This window comes from Papio anubis, chromosome 7 (genome assembly GCF_008728515.1).
Source record: "Papio anubis isolate 15944 chromosome 7, Panubis1.0, whole genome shotgun sequence".
Lineage (NCBI taxonomy): Eukaryota > Metazoa > Chordata > Mammalia > Primates > Cercopithecidae > Papio > Papio anubis.
Genome location: NC_044982.1, coordinates 84,267,613 through 84,287,017, shown reverse-complemented (window position 1 = coordinate 84,287,017; position 19,405 = coordinate 84,267,613). Strand labels below are relative to the sequence as shown.

At 38.8% G+C, this 19,405-nt stretch overlaps 2 gene segments (V, D, J or C); both read left to right on the top strand.

Annotated features, from left to right (window-relative positions):
• Positions 1–1,567: 1,567 nt before the first annotated feature.
• LOC116275952 lies at positions 1,568–2,803 on the top strand. The segment is given in 2 exon segments: positions 1,568–1,749; positions 1,982–2,803. Coding segments are annotated over 2 exon segments (342 nt in total).
• Positions 2,804–15,394: 12,591 nt separating this feature from the next.
• On the top strand, positions 15,395–16,271 carry LOC116275898. The segment is given in 2 exon segments: positions 15,395–15,700; positions 15,865–16,271. Coding segments are annotated over 2 exon segments (459 nt in total).
• The last annotated feature ends 3,134 nt before the right edge of the window (positions 16,272–19,405 follow it).

Sequence of the window (19,405 nt, the reverse complement as noted above, 5' to 3'; positions counted from 1 at the left end):
GCTTGGGTTATGGGATTCCTCAAAGAAGCAGTCAATAGCTCGTTATCCTGGAGCAGCTCATTTCTTGTTCCCGTGAGCCCCACAGGCTGACCCCCTCTATTTTAAGCCCCTCGAGGAATCTGGATTCCCACATACCCACTTAAAGGTAAAATTTTTAAAAAGAAAATGCATGTGCATTGTATTTTCCCATTCAAGATATTAACAAATAGTCATATGGCCAATCTGACTATCTTTACTAATGACTCTATGCAGTGGCTGAAGCAATCCTCTCGGTACACAAGATTTTGTGATATTTGAATACGTATTACACCCACACCACAACATCTATATCCTTAAATCACTATACCAATGCACAAACACTTTACATATTAATTCATGATTGTGTGTTCACATCTTTCTGTCTAGTAACTGCTGGGGTTACAAGAGTGAAAAAAGAAGCACAACCTTTTCCACAAGGAACTTGTAGATGAGCCCAACAGGTGCAATTACTGGATAGTGTGATGAGGGCTTTGATAGGCATGAACTAGGGATCTAATAACAGTGTAATGCAGTAGAATAACAAAAATGTATTCTAAATTAAATAATCTACAACAGAATTGTTCATTTTTAATTTAGTAAAAATAGGTTTATGATACTGTACTTACTCATGCTGTATGGCCCTGTAAATGTAGTATCATTTCACACCACATATGCCCCCCACTACAGTTATAGTTACTCAGACACTACATGGTTCAACATGCTTGTTGAGGATATCAGAAATGATAAGATGATACTTTCATTATCTTCTATTATTCTTTTATTCTGGCTTTTAAATGATCAATGCTTAAAAGGATGTATTTTCCATTTTTTTAATAAGGTCACAATACTCTTTGTGTAACTGGACCCAGGTCCAGCTGCTTGCCACTTGAAAGCCAAACACGAGAGGCGAGGGTAGATGGGAAAAGCAGGTTTAATATGAGAGCCAGCAAACTGAGAAGACGGCAAACTAGCATTCTAAAGTACCATTTTACATTTTTAAATTCACCATGAGGTTTTAAAAATGAAACGCAGGATGGGAGACATGCAGGAAGGGTGCAGGGTGCAGGGTTTGTGTGTCTGGTTCTAAAGGCTATCTTGGGTAATTGCCCCTCTAGGGGTCTGGTTGGTGTTATCTTGACTTTGGCCTGGTGGTGGACAAATTGTTCACAAGTCCCCCTAAGCTTGATGATGTCTCAATGGGGACTGTGCCTGGTTTGTTTCAAGGTTCGCCTCTGGGATTTCTTAAGCAAGAGAATAATCAGACAAGCATGCATTGCTGGCAAGGAGTGTCCAGAGGGGAAGAAATGAAGGGATGAGAGGGGAGGGAAGGGAAGGAAGAAAAAGAAAGTGGGTGAGGTCTCCTGTTACATTTCTACTTTAATCTTGATATTTATGCATACCAAATGCTATTGGGAGAAACAGAGCATTATTGGAAATAAATCACTTTTCTATCTCTCCACAGGAGGGTAGTATTTCAAAAGGCAACATACATTTTGAGTTGGAGGAAGGGGTGGGTGGACAGTGAATGATTCCATTGGCTGCCACACTGAGGCTCCTGCCTTTCTACAGAACTCAAAGTGGGTGGCAGCAAGCACTTTTCTAGCCCAAAGAAGCCTGTTCCAGGACGGGCTCTTTCAGGAGCAGCTAAGTCAGGGGCCATGTCCACCATGTGATAGAAAGACAAGATGGTCCTGAAATTCTCCGTGTCCATTCTTTGGATTCAGTTGGCATGTGAGTTGAAAAGGTTCCCAATTAAATTAACAGAACATCCTAAGAAGATGGAAAATCCCTGATGGCAAGTTGCTTTATGGCAAAGCATGAAAGGAGGAATTATAAAAGAAGGAAGAAAGGGGGAGAGTAAGGGAGGGAGGAGAAAAGACTAAGGAGGGAGGAAAAATTATTTCAGGTTGGGGAACAATCCCTAATTCCCTTTCCTGGTTGCTTCTGCTCTGTTTCTAAACAGGGGTGAGCACCCAGCAGCTGGAGCAGAGTCCTCGGTTTCTAAGCATCCAAGAGGGAGAAAATTTCACTGCGTACTGCAACTCCTCAAGTGTTTTTACCAGCTTACAATGGTACAGACAGGACCCTGGGGAAGGTCCTGTCCTCTTGATGACACTAGTTACGCGTGGAGAAATGAAGAAGCAGAAGAGACTAACCTTTCAGTTTGGTGATGCAAGAAAGGACAGCTCCCTCCACATCACTGCGACCCAGCCTGGTGATACAGGCCTCTACCTCTGTGCAGGAGCACAGTGCTCTTGAGACACCTGCTACCTGCACCCAAACCCTGCTGCCAGTCCCAGTCACATGGCTGCCACATGCCTCCAGCTCCCCCTCACACAGCTTATGGCATAAATAGAGAGAACAACCCCAGCCCCTCAAGGAACTATTTCTACTGCCTTTCCAGAAAACATTTTCCACACACACTGAAGGACAAGACCCCTCTGCTATAACACAAATATCTAGAAATGCAGCCTGCTATTAGGATCATTAACGATATGGGCCTGCAACTCTCCAGGGTGGGCAGTAGCAAAGAGAGTCGATATGGAGGGACAAACGGAAGCTATCGGGCAGACTGTTTCTGAGTGTTCCACCCCTGTGTAGAAACAAAGCAGAAGGCATCAGGGAAGGGAGCTAGGGATTCTTTCCTAACTTGAAGTGACTTTTTCTCCCTCCTTCCACCTTTCTCACCCCCTCATTCTCTCTTTCTTCCTTCTTTCATAAATTCTTCCTTTCATAGTTGGCATCAGGGATTTTCCATCTCTTTAGGAATTTCTGTTAATTTAAATGGGAACACCTTCAGCTCTCATGCTAATTGAATCCAAAGGATCAACATGGAGAATTTCAGAATACATCATGGTTCAGATTGGTCATTCCGTTTTCCTGAAGACCACAGCCAGGAATGCTTAGTACAATGGGGCAGAAATGGATGGTTTCACAGCTTTCTCTTAGTACTCTGGAGATGATAAAGCTGCTCTTTCCAGACTCTTACACTGCAGTAAAAAGCATAAATATTTTAAAAATTAGAAGAAAGTTGCCACTTTTTTGGAAGAAAGATACCGATAGTACACCTCAGTAGCATTCAACTGTGATTTCAAAGCAATATCCTAGTTGGTGGTTCTGAACATGCCCAGACATTAACTACAATGGCCTGTATGTGCACACGACTGGCTTGGGGATGAGTCTTTGAATGGCAAATATCAGTAACTTCAAGTTTTCAGGGTTGAAGAAGAAAGAAGTTGGCAGTTTCCTCCACATAGCAAGCCCTCCACTGGCCCATTTTCATACTTGAAGAATTTGTATTTGTTCTCTGAGGCAAGATGATATAGCACAATGCACGTGAGTTTTTGAGTTTTGAAATCAGAATAACTTAAATTAAAATCTCATTCTCACAATTTTCTAGCTCTGTGTCCCTGGGCAATTATTTATCCTCACCTACATTTCCTTATAAATTAATGTTGGTAAGACCACCTATCTTGCTGAGTTGCTATGAATTAAATGAGATAAAATACACAAAATTGTTTCAAGTTCCAGGCATAACATGCATACTCAATAAATGTCTCTAAAATAATGTTGTTATTGATGCCCCAATGTAAGTGTCACCGCTACTGTGGAATTTTCACCGACTACTTAAGGGGGAATGAGTTATTCTCTGCCTAATACTCTCAGTCTTCACCAGAGGAGTCAGAAAGGCAGACACTGCAAGCTGCCAACCTAATCACAATTCTCTTCTGCCTCCTTATTAACAAAACCCTCAATTTTGATTTGGACAACAGTATGTCCAGCTTTAAAAAAACACTCAACATTACATTTTACCCTCTCTTGCAGCAAGGGATTGCCATATACATATAGAGCAGTTCTGACCAGTGAGATAGGACCAGAAATATGCTAGGGCCTTCCTGTAGTGTTTTTGTCTCTCCTGATACGAGTACACATCTCCCTATCCCTCCCTTTCTCTTTTTAAAATACAGAAGTGATAACTTTACCATAAAGGAAAATACATACCTAATCCCCTTTCCCTATCCCATGCCTGGTAGTCTTTTAGATGCCAAGTCAAATCCAGCCCCCAGATTTATTTTTGCATGAAAATTTTGAATAAACCATTATTTGGTTGAGTTTTTTGTTGCTGTAGTTAAACATAATTCTAACTGTAGCAAGATTGACATAAAATGGCTTTATGACTTCTTGTTTCTATGTGTAAGAGCAGGAAAAGATATATAAACAAATTACTTTGTTTATACAAACATGGGGCCTCCATTTATGTTGATCATATCTATTTCGTAAAGCATTAATATTCCTATAATTTTTTTATAAAGGAAAAAAACTTCACCTTTCATTTAGAGAGGACTCGTTATTAAATTTCCATAGCAATTTCTTATACTCATGGAAGATTATGGAATCCAACTTTCATCCTAAAGTCTTTTAACCACAGACAATTTCCATGCAAATAATAACTGTAGTCTTACATTTGTCTTACTTTTATATTCCAAAGGTTATTTTTCTTATTTTCTTATCCTTATTCTACCCAGTAATCCATTTTAAAAGCAACCTCTAAAAATTGTATCACATTAAACTTCTTAATTCTGAAAATTTTAAAGGCAAATACAAATAGAAATGAGAAAACAATTTTAATTCTCTCTGATGCAAAAAGAGAAAGACACTCTCCCCTCCCTTTTCTTAGAGCACCTACTTTAGAAAACTTGTAATTGTGAGTTTTTTTTCTATCCCTTTGAAATGTAGGTAAATCTTTTTAAAAGCTAAATAAACCTCTTGCCAGTTTACAATCCAGGACTGTCTTTCTCAAGGACCTGAGAGCACTTTTTTTTGAAATGTAACCACAAAAGGAGGTAGTGCCCTAATCTAGTTTTAGGGGAGGATAGGAGCCTAACTTCAGCTCGTACTTTGCTCCCAGTTGCAAACCAACCTCCTGTCCTAAAGACATGAGAAATGTTTCCTTTGCATGAAGGCAATTACAAAACAGGTGGCTACCTCAATTACCAGGTAAATTGAGGATGAACTATGTTTGACAAATGATGCTGTCAAGTCCTCTAGTTATCGTTTATCTTGAGAAATTGTAGACAATCAGTTGCATCTGCTTGGCTATATAAAAGGATAAGATTTCTTGGCCGGGCGTGGTGGCTCAAGCCTGTAATCCCAGCACTTTGGGAGGCCGAGACAGGTGGATCATGAGGTCAGGAGATCGAGACCATCCTGACTAACATGGTGAAACCCCATCTCTACTAAAAAACACAAAAAATCTAGCCAGGCGAGGTGGCAGGGGCCTGTAGTCCCAGCTACTCGGGAGGCTGAGGCAGGAGAATGGCATAAACCTGGGAGGTGGAACTTGCAGTGAGCTGAGATCCAGCCACTACACTCCAGCCTAGGTGACAGAGCAAGACTCCATCTCAAAAAAAAAAAAAAAAAAGATAAGATTTATTTATTTCTTTGTAATATCTTTAGTGGATTGCCTGTGAGATGCATCACATTCTGGTTTAATGCTTATTCAATAAAACCGTTTCTTTTTTTTTTTTTTTTGAGACGGGGTCGCACTCTGTCACCCAGACTGGAATGCAGTGGCATAATCAGGGCTCATTGCAACCTCTGCCTCCCAGGCTCAAACAATCCTCCTGCCTCAGCTTTCCAAGTAACTGGGACCACAGGTGTGTGCCATCATGTTCAGCTAATTTTTTTTTATTTTTGTATAGATGGGGCTTCACCATCTTGCCCAGGCTAGTCTCTAACTCCTAAGCTCAACCTATCTGTCTGCCTTGGCCTCCCAAACTCCTGCAATTACAGGCGTGAGCCACCATACCCAGACAAAACTGTTTTCTTTCTCTTTCTCTTCTACCTTTGTGGGAAGGTGTTATGGGTTGATAGGAGAGTCTGTTTTACTTCCTCAACAAAATGGCCCAGGGTCTTTCCATAATCACTGGGTTTACATGTCTCTTCCTGAAAAGCACCATGACACTAAGAAAAGAGCAAGGGTTTCTAGTGGCTCTGTCCCTTATCAGCTGTGTAAATTTGAGAATATTATATGAACTTCATGAGCATCAATTTCCTGATAAGTACTGCAGGAAGTAAGTATAAATACTTAATTTACAGTATTATTGTGAAGATTAGAAATGTTTTGGGAAATGCCTAGCATAATGGACTTCAAAAGTAAAAAATTGAAAATGGGAACCACAGCTTCCACAGGGTACGCTCAAAACCTCATTTGTGTCCTGATATACGTTTTGAGCCAGGAATATGTGTAAGAGTTAAAGAAACAGTAAAGAAACACAAAACACAACTTGGCAGTTAAAGACAGGCTTACTTTAGATAAAACCTGAGTGGGGCTTCTGGCTGATTTTTTTTTTTTTTTTTTTTTTTTTGGTCAGGAGCACTTTCTCTTACAGACTAAGAGTGTATATTGGTTTTACGGTGAGGGGGTTTATCACAAGCTTGGAATGTTTATGTGTGGAGAAGAAGTTTATGGTGGGGGTTGGAATCTCTCTCGGAGGAGGGGAAGTCATCTTGAGGCTGATCTCTTTCTGGCAGGAGGGGGGTTATCTCAGGGCTGGCACCTTCCCAGTTGGAGCAGGGTTATCTCAGGGCTAGCATGCCTCTGGCTGAGGAGGAGTTTGGAATGTTTCTGGTTGGAGATGTTATTTGTGGTTTATGGTTTATGTGGTATATGGTTTATGTGGTTATTTGTGGTTTATGTTGACCATAGCCATTAGGCTGATGCCCTTTGGACTTAGGAGGTTTTTGATTAAGGTGAACTTTAGAATGAGGGCTTGTCCAAGATGGCAATGTTCCTGCTCTGTCAGTATGGAAAGGACACAGTCTCTTCCAAGGAACTTACTCTCATGGTGATAGACAGCCATAGACTTGCTCCCATAGCCATCATTCTCCAGGGGCTGTAAGTTGAAGAATCCTGTGACCTACAACCTCCATTCAGAGCAATAATTTCTGAAAGAAACTGGACACTCTCCACACTCCTGAATCACTGTGTGCCTTCCTGAAAACACACTGCTGATGTTTAAGACCAGACTCAGGCACCTCCCCTGGGTGGGGCATCTGCATTACTGCAGAGGAAGTGGTGTTAGTTCTAGGTGGTACTCTAACCTGAGAAAAGTCTCCTTAGGCTGTCAGGAGGATTGATGGATGAATGGAGAATAAAACTCTCTGAAACATGAAGAGGACTAATAATTTAGGCTGAGGGTGGGGGATCAGTAGCAAAAGAGTATATGGACCATAAAATTCTTAATAACATGCATAATCCTGCTTTCTTATCACCAATTCTGCTTTATCTCTAAGAGCCAAAATGAAGCTTGAGATTTAAAGAAGACAATTTGTTTAACATTTATTTATAGATTCATGAATTAATATTTTTCAGTATCAGGGCCAATATGAGACTTGATCTGTTTGTCCAAAAATTATTTCTAATCTCTGATCACTGTTCTTATCTAAACCATGCCTATGGACATAGAGGGTAGAAGGATGATTACCATAAGCTGGGAAGGGTAGTGGGAGGCTGGGGGACAGGTGAGACTGTTTAACAGGTACAAAAAATAGAACGAATAACACCTACTATTTAATAGCACAACAGGGTGACTACAGTCAATAATAGTTGTACATTTTAAAATAAAGAATGTAAGTGGATTGTTTGTAACTCAAAGGATAATGCTTGAGGGGATGAATACCCCATTCTCCATATGTGCTTATTTCACATAGCATTCCTGTAACAAAACATGTCATGTACTCCATAAATATATGCACGTACTTAAGTACTCACAAAAATTAAAAATTGAAGAAACTCAAGGCCAAGAAAAAATTTTAAAAAGAAGCAGATTGAGAAAATGTAAGGTGTAGCTGGGAAGAAAAGGTTAGAGAAAGGTAAGAAGAAAATTGTGAAGCACTGTCTGAATTGAAAAGCATTGTCTGTGAGTTTGCCAACAGAAACATTATTAGCATTTTGGGCCAGGTAATTCTTTTGGGGGAAGGGGCTTTTCTGGGCACTGTAGAGAGTTTAATAGCATCCCTGGTCTCTGCCCACTAGATGCCAGTAAGATCCTCAGCTGTGGCAAACACAAATGTCTACAGACACTGCCAAATGTCCCTGGAGGCAAATAGCCCCTGGTTAAAAACCAATGGTCTGTATGTCTACATATTGAATGTTGAATTGATAGAGCAGGAAAAACTTTTAGGAGACATATATATGTGTGTATATATATATTTATAATATATATATTCATATATACAAAATGAGGATGTTAACATTTTTCTACTATTATGACACTTTTTATTCCTATGGTGGTCATATGTCCTAAGTTGCTATTATTTCATTTGGCTTTAATTAAATAAGATAATTTCAATGTAAAAATGGGAATTGTGATATATATAAAAACATATATTTTTATATATAAATATATATAACTTTTTATACAATTCATTCACAATGCAAAAAAAAAATTCAGTCTGATCATGTTCCAGACTTTACCTTGGTCAATATCTTTTATCTCTGACTCCTCAAAGACATATAGACTATTTCTCTATTCTCTCTCTAAGCTGCTGTGTTCCTACTTTTCCCCAAAAAGATTCTTAAACCCTAAAAAGATGACCCCTCCATTACCCCCAACCCACACACATACACACACAAGCACTCACACATATGCACCACAGTGTGCAGAAGGTGGACTAAACCACAGGTAGGTGGAGCTTTCCACTACAAAGCTGAGTGGCAACGCCCAGGAGCTGCTGCGGCTGGATCTGTCTCATGAAATTGCTCAGCCTGTTGAATATATTTCTAGTGGGGAACACATTTTTGTTATCAGTTCCTATAAAATAGAGAAGGACTTAACTGGGGCAGTAAAGGGTATTATAAAAACAAATAGATGTCTGTTAAAGGAAGTTTTCTGGAGTATGTGATGCCTCGGTTCAAAATCTGGCAATTTAATAGGAGTTAATCAGACTGAAGAACAAAAGCATGTGGGAGAAGGTGCTCCAATTTGAGGAACAGCATACATATACAGGCAGGAAGCAAGGCAGATTATAGCAATTTTAAGACATAATGTATAATTTGTAAGTTATTATATACTGTACATAAGTGACTCTCATTTTATGGGAGACTAAACAAGAACCTTGAAATGAATCGTCTGTAAATCTTAATATGGTAAGATGAAGGATATGGGAACAAAATTACTAAGCATATCTACACCCTAACAGAGCACAGATAGGGATAACTGCACTAAGAACAAATGAAAAGAATCATGATACTGATTGATGATAAGAAAAGTTAGTTCTTTAGAGACCCTAATCCCTTTTAAGTGTGGGAAGCATTTCTAGATAAGTTGTAGAAGATATGATAAATATGATACATAAATGTGATACATTTTTGACTACTGAATAAAGCTGACAATTGTCTTTAAAAGGGAGGAAATATATAATAAAGCTTTGACTTAAAGAAAAAAAGATTTTCTGATTTTTACAGTATAGCTGATATTGGAGTTATCTTTTAGCTACAAACTACTGCAAAACTGAAAAGACATATGAAACAATTCTTTTTAAGGAAAGAAGACAGTGAATGTTTGCAATTCTTGGGAGAGGGAAAGACTGCAAAGTGACTCCCACATTCACTCAGCATTTCTCCCTTGTGGCTATTTTCTAAGCCTCAGCACTGGGACTTGGAGTCCCAGAAGAGAGTGGCAGCCTTACTGCATGGAAAAAAACAGATGAATATAACTGTGATTTGAAGAAAAGGGTACTAGAGAGAAGTGAATCTTATATAAGAGGGTCTCAAAATATGTGTAGAGTGTTTGCAGAGCTTACACATAAACTGCACATGCACAGGGAGAAACTTTGGGAAGCCTCACAGAAACCAACTTCTGGGGGTCTAAAAGCTCCATGGATATTTCAGGGGTTGCACTGTGCAGAAAGACATTGGAGTTCTGGCCCAGAGCAAAGAAACCTTGGGAAACACCTTGGGCTTTCAATTGGCTCACTAGAGTAGGGATTACATGCTAAGAGTCAGGGCTATGTTCTAAGACAAAAATAATAATTGTGGAAAAAAACCCTTCCCTCACAGAGATTAAAGTAAGTTTCAACAGTATCAGGGTTATCTGCTTGTAATTTAACAAAATTAACATTTTTAGAGAAAAACAAAATAATCTACAGATTTTGTAGTGTATAAAAAATGTAGTGAAGCAAGAACAAGGGCCAATAATCAAGAGATAATATAATGAATAGAAGCAGATCCACAAATGATTTAAATGTGGAATTAACACACAAGAATTTAAAAATAACTATAATTAATATGTTTTAAAAATTAAGGAACCGTGAATAAAATAAATCAAAATTTTCAACAGGAAATTATTTCGATAGCATATTTTAACAGAGTTTTAAAATAGTAACAGCATACATTTAAAAATTACATGGACATTATAGAATTGCAAAATACAGTATCTGAAATTAAGAAGCCATTTAGTAGGCTTAATATGAGACTGGAAGAGGGACACAGAATTAGTTAATGTAAAGACAAATCAACATGAAATGCCTTTAAGTCAAATAAAGAAAAAAAAAATTAAAGAACAGATCTGAGCATACAACTGATGTGAGGTAATTCAGATGGCCTAATATATGTGTAATTGGTGCCACAGAGAGGAGAAAGAAAATGAAACTAAAACAATCTGAAGAAATAATAAGTGGAAATTTCCAATTTGATAAAAGTCTCCACTGATTCAAGGAACTCAGCACGCGCGCACACACACACAGAACAAGAGAAAAGCATACTTCTTCACATCAGAGTAAAACTGCTGAAAATCAAGGAAAAAGAAAAATCCTTAAAGTCAGCTTTGCTTTTGGTTTTCAAAGGGTCGATTACATTTCCCTCAAGTTTTTCTGAAATGATGGATAAGTGAGCCTAGTAAATGCCCAGCCCCCTTCAGGAGCCAGGAAACATATGTGACCCAGTTGCAAATTTGGGGACAGCCTATGGGGGCCTGAAGATCACTGCATTTGATCCACATAGGTAGATACCTGAGCATCTGGGCTGGCCAAAACTTATTTGACATTATAGTACATGCAAGAGAATGGCGTGGGCTCCTCATTCCAGTTAACCAAAAGCAAAGAAGGGGGTTATTCTACTGGCTGAGATTATTGATGCTGCCTTTCATGGAGAAATGGTTTGCTACAATACAGTGGGGTAAAGAAGAGTATGTCTGTGGAAACTCTTAATCCCACCATGAATGATGATAAAATTTAATGGAAAACTACAGCAACTCAATATAGGCAGGACTGCTAAAGACATACATCTTGAGGTCATCATCCCACCAGACAAAGGAATGTGCTTGCTGAGGGCAAAAAACAATAATGAATGATGGCAGAAGAATGAAATTGTGCCCAGCAGCTACAACCACTTGACCAGTAACAGAAACAAGATCTGAAGTAGTTATGGGTACATCTTCCTTTGATGTGTGTGTGTGTGGCGGGAGGGTAGGGGTTAACAACCCATTCTTTGTATTTATTTTGTTCTTCTACTCTCTGCAATAGTATGTGTTTTTATTTGTTAGCTTTATGGCTCACTATAAAATTTACAGGTTATCGAAGGAGAAGTATGACTCAACTAGAAAAATAATAAACTTATTGAAGGAGAAGTATGACTCAACTAGAAAAAGAATAAACTTCACTTAAAGATGTATAAAGTGACACAAGAAACCTTGCATTTTCTTTTGGGGAAAAGGTTAGCATCCTTACAATTTTATGGAAGATAATTGCATCATATTAGGTAGAATAATTATTTTATTATTGTCTTATGTGGAAATTAAATACCATCAAATGAGGTATGACCTAATGCAAAGTTTATAAGGAGGTACAAAATGGTGGTTTGTACTGGATTAAACAGAGAACCAAGTTTCCCAGAGTTTCCTTTTTTGTATGGTAGCAGGATAAAATTAGCCAAAGAGAAATGTGTGTGAGATATGGAAAGCAAAAGTGAAACAGTAGCCACTGCTCTCTGAAGCAGTCATTGTCATATGTGACAAATAGACACGGATATGCCCAGCTGGTTCCAGCTTCTCGTCACTCTGTTCCACTCCATGTCTAGCATGCCTTCCTGTTGACCAGTCACCTTCAGATGCCTGGCGATAGATGAATGGAGATGGTAACCACACAAAGGCAAGAGCTTCCTTAGAGTTCTTGAACTTCCCCTTCAAATCACACTTCAGCAGCTGCAGATGCTTGCTTTCTCAGATTAACTGGTTAGAGTTTCCTTCTCTGGCCTTCCCACAGCCCTTAGACCTTCACTTCCCTGTCTCCTTTCACAATCACGTAAAGCCAAATTCCCATAATTAAGCCCCTATCCCATACAACTCATGGTGACTTTCCTGTAACTTGACTGTACCTTAATTGATGCACTAGGCAAATATAAATTAGTTCAATGGAAAGTTGCCCTGTCTTTAAAAAAATGTGTATCCAGATACCTATTGGGAGAAAGAACAATCAGAAATCTAGTCTTAGCAGAAAAAGAGTAGATTTTAAAAGAACACATGTAGCAAGGTGAGTTGCAAGGGAAGAAGAGAGGGAAAAAAGGGATGCAGTCTGTGGTCACCTACATTTCCATGAAACACTGGGTGTAAAGAATCAAATTTATCACTATGTGAAGATATAGGAGTTATTTTTAATTAAAAAATTCTCATCAGGAAGAAATTACTTATAATATAACTTTATGAATAATTTAACATATGTCAATCTAATTCTGTGTTATGGTAATAAAGATACCAAAGGAATAAGTCCACTCCCATGTTTCAGAAATTCCTGGTAGTATAACTGAGTCGTCTTTATTTGAGAAGACAGACTTCTCTAAACATATCTGGTAACTCAATTTGGTGTATGCAAATATGAATATGGATATGCTATGACAAGTGTTCCCACCCCCTCCCCCAACTAATTTCCTGTGCAGAGACAGCTGTGTCACCCATCTCCACTGATTCTGCAAAGGACTTGTCATAAAACTGAATAAGGCCAAGATTCAGGCTCTTTAGAGTGGTTACTTCCCTAGGAACAGAAGTGTCAACGTGACTTTTATAACGTGCTTTGAACACATTATAAAATTAATAAATTGATAGGCTCATCTTCTGCTCTCCTACAAGCTCAAAACACTGGGAATCTTTTATACCTCCAGAATGGAACCTCTTGCTCTTGTGTGGCTGAGCCATCATCAGTTCTTGTAATATTCACCTCTCTCAGTAGATAAAAGTTCTATTTCATTCTAATTCTTCTATGATATGATTTAGAATCATTTTAATGACACAGTCTTCAGTGTGAGAACTTCTCCTGGTTCCAGCATACATACCCCAGGAGGAGCAGAATCTCGTTAGGTCTAGGGGACCTAGTGGACTGTAATACTCTCTCTTTTCTCTCTCTCTCTCTTTCTCTCTCTCTCTCTCTCTCTCTCACACACACACACACACACACACACACACAAACACGCAACAAAGTGAATTCACCACAAATATAAAATTGTGAGCCGCCAATAACCCACAATCAGCCTCAAAGCTTGCTGAAAAAACTTGCACCAACACCTTTCCCAAATAAAACAGTTTTTTGTAGCAAGGCAAGGAGTCACTCATATCCAGTGATTCAACATGGGACTTGTGGTACATCTGTGCATTGTATATTTTGTACTTTTGTTGTCTAAATGATGTGTGTGTCTGTGTGTCTGTGTGCATGTGTGCGAGAGCGTGAGCGAGAGAGATTTACAGTCCACTAGGCCCCATGGACCTGGAAAATCAGCCTTCTTACACATGATTCATGCATGGATCCTCATGTTTTGCCTGTGACCACCCTTCCTAACATCAAGTCATAAGTTTCCTACACACAGATACTGAAATTCAACTATAATGAACTGAGTTCATTTGCTGAGCACTCCTGGCTATAATTTTTCTGTGTTCTTTTAAAATTGCAGATAACTTTGCCCAGAATGCCCTTTTCCTACACAGCCAACTCATCAATCTTCCTTTATCTCTTAAGGCCCCAGCTGAAGAGCTCTACCTTTGTAGGGTCTTCCCTGACTCCACACTGCTAACTTCCTCAGCAGAACTAATGGATCGCCATTATGTTTTCCTCATAAAAACACTCATGTTTCATGCTATGTTGTAAATATGTAGTTACACATTTGTCTTTCTCTTCAGATTATCAGGTATTTATGAATGAAGATTGTCCCATAACCATATATATACATATATATATATATATATATATATTTTTGAGATGGAGTTTTGCTCTTGTTACCCAGGCTGGAGTCCAATGCCATGATCTCGGCTCACTGCAACTTCCACCTCCTGGGTTCAAACGATTCTCCTGCCTCAGCCTCCCAAGTAGCTGGGATTACAGGCAGGTGCCACCACGCCCAGGCTGGTCTCGAAATCCTGACCTCAGGTGATCCACCCGCCTCGGCTTCCCAAAGTGCTGGGATTACAGGCATGAGCCATGATGCCCGGCCAGACTTAATATATTAATGGACTTAAAACACTTTTAATAGAGGCGTTTTAACTTTTCTGAGTATTTGTTTCATTATTCTTCAAGTGAAAATTCAAAACGTTTATTACAGTAATAAAATATGCATCAAATATTATTTTATTATGTGTTATCTGTCTTTGCTAAAAATAATTTCAAAAAATATTTTGGAATTTAATCTTAGCTGAAATCACTAGTTGCCCTACTAATTCAGCATTAAAAGTACAATTGATTCTGTTTCCTTCCTCCATCATAGTAAACCATGGAGAAATACACTACCTGTGGACCAAGAGTGAAGGTAAGCAGCTATGTTGCCTTTTTGGCATCTTTTGGTAAATTTCATGAATATATTGTCTATAGACTTTACAGGATTATGTCACCATTTTTCTCATTTGAAAATACAGAACACAGTAAATGATCTCATTCAAGTTCCAAAAGAAATAATTTCAGTTCAGAAGGTGATCTAATACAGAAGATAAATTTTGTTGTGATGATTTGTGTTTTTAAGAGAGGTACCCAGAATTTAAATTTAATTTAATGATGTTGTGCTATTTATAATATAGAAAATATGGGCACATTTGAAGACCATATTAGAATTCAATTACACTAAAGACTAAGCTACAAAACTTCTCTGTGTTCTAAATTCATAATCATTGTATTAAAATAAAACATCATACCCATACGTGTCCCCAGTAAGTATCAATCCTTATTAACGTTTTTAAATGAGATGTCTGCCTTAGTATGCCAGTTGACAAGGTGTCAGTCATTTGACCTTATGTAATTCTCTACTTTTCAGCTATCATTTTCTACTATTGCTGTGTGTGTGTGTGTGTGTGTGTGTGTGTTCTCTAAAAATCCTTCCTTCTCTTTCACTCTTTTGTTTTTTAACTTTTTATGGAGAAGGCATTATAAAGTTATCTTCAGGAAATACAGAAACACTTTTACAAAAACTTTCTACATTTGAACTAAAGGGGGCAGTGCTTCCTTTCATAAAGATAAATAACTTTATAGCTATGCACAGGGTTGTTCATAAGTAAAATGAAGGGTCTGTGGAAGGACATAAATAAAGCATAGGAGGTTGAAGTCAGATTTGCAGCTTTCTGTGCAGGAGACAAGACAACCTGCGTCTTCACAGGAGGAATGGGCATGCTCCTGGGGGCATCATTGCTGATTCTGTGGCTTCAGCCAGACTGTGAGTTGCGCATGGGAGGTTTGAATATAGTAGGAAAAGCTACAAGGAACACTATAAGGCTGGGAGATAATTGGAGAAGTTTTGTTTTGTTTTCCGAATCATGATGGTTTCCTGTGGGGACATTAAAAATAAAACTGAAAATCTGTTATTCTCTTTCCAAACAGGGGTAAATAGTCAACAGAAGAATGATGACCAGCAAGTTAAGCAAAATCCACCATCCCTGAGTGTCCAGGAAGGAGGAATTTCTATTCTGAACTGTGACTATACTAACAGCATGTTTGATTATTTCCTATGGTACAAAAAATACCCTGCTGAAGGTCCTACATTCCTGATATCTATAAGTTCCGTTAAGGATAAAAATGAAGAGGGAAGATTTACAGTCTTCTTAAACAAAAGTGCCAAGCACCTCTCTCTGCACATTAGGGCCTCCCAGCCTGGAGATTCTGCAGTGTACCTCTGTGCAGCAAGAGCACAGTGCTCTCCAGGCACCTGCAGCCCATACTCAAACCTGCTTTGGGGACTTAGACTGGGAGGCACACAGACTCTCTTCCATTTACACATGGCAGTGTGAGAAATTATGCTTTGAAGTAAGTGAGGCAAGTTGAGCTTAAAAAAAGACTGATACATGACAAGCCTTACAAATAAGAAAGTTCCCTGAGTTTTAGAGTGTTTAAGAGTCTAACCACTCTCCTTTTCTACCTTCAGAAAGAGGTTGCTGATTTAGCTAAAGCATAAATCTCTGGTGATGCTTTGTCTGTGCTAGCTTCTGGAATGAGGGTGCCCAGTCTCCCTTGTATACTAGGGGCCAAGAATGTGTGTTTGGAACGGGAAAACCAAGGTCACACTGTAGGTTCTTTCAGTGATGAACATTTCCTGAGATGTCGTTTCTTTTAGTTTTTCTCAGTGTACAGGCATTTCTGAGCAAAGAATTGCATATGTGAGTACTAACCTATGTATATCTGCATATCTATAAATATTTCCATATGTAGCATAACCATCAGTATCTATATTAAGTTAAGCATTCATTCTTATCGATGTCTCCAATGCTAAATCATTACCACATGGATCACACTAGCCTCCTCCCCTTGCTTATCCATAAATTCCCACTACAGGGGTGCACAGCCTGGCTCTCACTGTTAACAAAAAGTTATTCAGTAATACTTGTTACAACGTGGTGAGGCAGAATTTATTTAGGACCACCATGATAGGTACAGAGACCACTGCAACAGGACTTTGCAGTGAGGGAGAAGAATCAAACTCAACTCCGAATACAGCATAAACAAGTGGAGATTTCTAGCCAAGGGGCAGATTAGGGGTCAGTGAATGGGAAATTACTAAGAGGAAACATCAGAACCAAGGGATATTCTGGCTAGACTGGCCAAACAGGATTCTTGCTGAAGACAGGTCAGGGTAATCAGACATCAATCACCTGGGTGATGAAAGAGGATGAGGAACCCAGTTAGATATGGAGTGTAATCAGGTATCAAGCGGAGGATGGCGAGGGCAGCAGGGGAGGGTGTGGTTCTTGCTAAACTGACCTGGAAGGGTTCTTGTTAAGACTAGATTTTACAAGAAAATGCAGAGATGACCTTAGGAGAAACTTCAAAGCCTGACTAAAGTTTGGTCAAGCAAATAATTTTTGACATCATCACCCACTATTCATTTACATCATAGTCCAATTCCATTAAACATGTATAGTGGTATCAGAATTGTTACTTGTAGCTCCATGAGAAAGAATTTTATCACTTAAAGCACATTGCTGTATAATGGTAATAATGTCTAGATTATGTTGAACTTCTATTATTCCACCTGTTTTGTATGTATTACAATAACTAATTCTCCTAATAATTATTTAAGACAACTATTAGAATAATCCATGTTGTAGTAGAGAAAACAGGCTGTAGGAGTTCAGGGGTTTGCTCAGTATTACCAACTTTGTGAGAAAATAGAGTTCATGGTCACTCATGCTCCAAAACACCAAGTATGGGCCCGTCTTACAGAAGCTATTAACAAGTCATGCTTTTGAAACGCTAGCAATTTTTAAAATTCTTTTCTTTCTTTTCTTTTCTTTTTTCTTTTTTTTTTTTTTTTTTTTTTGAGTTAGAGTTTCTCTCTGTCCCCCAGGCTGGAGTGCAGTGGCGCAATCTCGGCTCACTGCAAGCTCCGCCCTCCCGGGTTCACGCCATTCTCCTGCCTCAGCCTCCCGAGTAGCTGGGACCACAGGCGCCCGCCACCGCGCCGGCTAAATTTTTGTATTTTTAGTAGAGACGGGGTTTCACCGTGTTAGCCAGGATGGTCTCGATCTCCTGACCTCGTGATCCGCCCGCCTCGGCCTCCCAAAGTGCTGGGATTATAGGAGTGAGCCACCGCGCCCGGCCTAATTTTTAAAATTCTTAGCATGCATTTCTTTATCATTGACCTAGAGAAGAGTGTGATTATCACTCGTAGAAAATTAAAAACTGAAATTATGGTTTTGTATGTATATTGTATTTGTAGGTAAATGATTAGAACTTGTTCCTCATTGGCTGATTTTCTGAAGCTGAAGATCTTTCCAGTGAGAAGATACAGAAATTCAGGCTGCTTCCCAAGAAGCATGCAGAAGCCTCTGTAAGTCTCATCACTTATGGCTTAATCTGAACAGTGACTTGAGGAACAGTGATTTCAGGAATGCTGAAGACATTTTTGATCAGAATAGGAGTGATGCATAGGTTGGCTTAGCTTGGTTCATCTAGGGATCCTCATGGGGTTGGTTTAACTATGAGGTAAAATCTATAGGTTGATTAATTCTCTCATATTTAATTCTATATTCCTGAACATGGATGTAAAGCTAACTCAGTGTGAATTAGATTTATTACCCCTCCATATCCGGGAGCACCAATATCACATGCAGTATTTTTTCTGTTCTTTTTATGGCTTATATTGGTATAGGCAGGAAAAATTCCAAGATCCTTTTCGTAATGCATGTAGATGAGAATGAAAAGCAGCAAGGAATATTAAACATCACTCTTCATACTTAGGGTGTTCCATGCACATCTCGGGCTCCCACTCTAGAGCCTCAGCTACTCTGAGTGGATAGTCTGCTGTGCATATTCATTGCTCACAGGCATCCAGAGCCTGTTCCCAAATTCAGAGCTGTAGCCACAGATCCCAGCAAAAGTGCAGGCACATGACAGTTGCTGCTGTCTTCTAGCAGGGTGTAGAGAAATGTAGCTATGATGAATCATTTCATTTCAGTTTCAAAAAATATGGAAATTCAGGTGAATAATCAGTCCAGTTACTATATATCCCTGCTCTTAACAAAACTATTTCAAATACCTTAAGATAATAAATCAGCTTTTCTTATTTTCGGATATATTTAACATGATTTATAAATTATTGAAATCCATTATAAATTTCTGTTACAATGGACATTTTTCACTCTAACTGCTGTTACATTTACCCCATTTCATGTCTTGCATAATGGGGAGGGAATATATTAATGCTGTCTTTATCCTTCTACAGCAACATAGAATCATACCAGAAAAAGGAATACTGCATCCAATGTCATCCCTGCCTTTTTGTTCAAGCTCTTCAGCCTGCTTCAACTTCCACATTTCATTCATTCCCACAGTTATCTATTTATATTCTTTTCTTATCTAGTATATTTGGGAAACAGCATTGGAAAAAGCTACTTTCTAGCATTGTTCTAGCCATAAGTGTGTTATA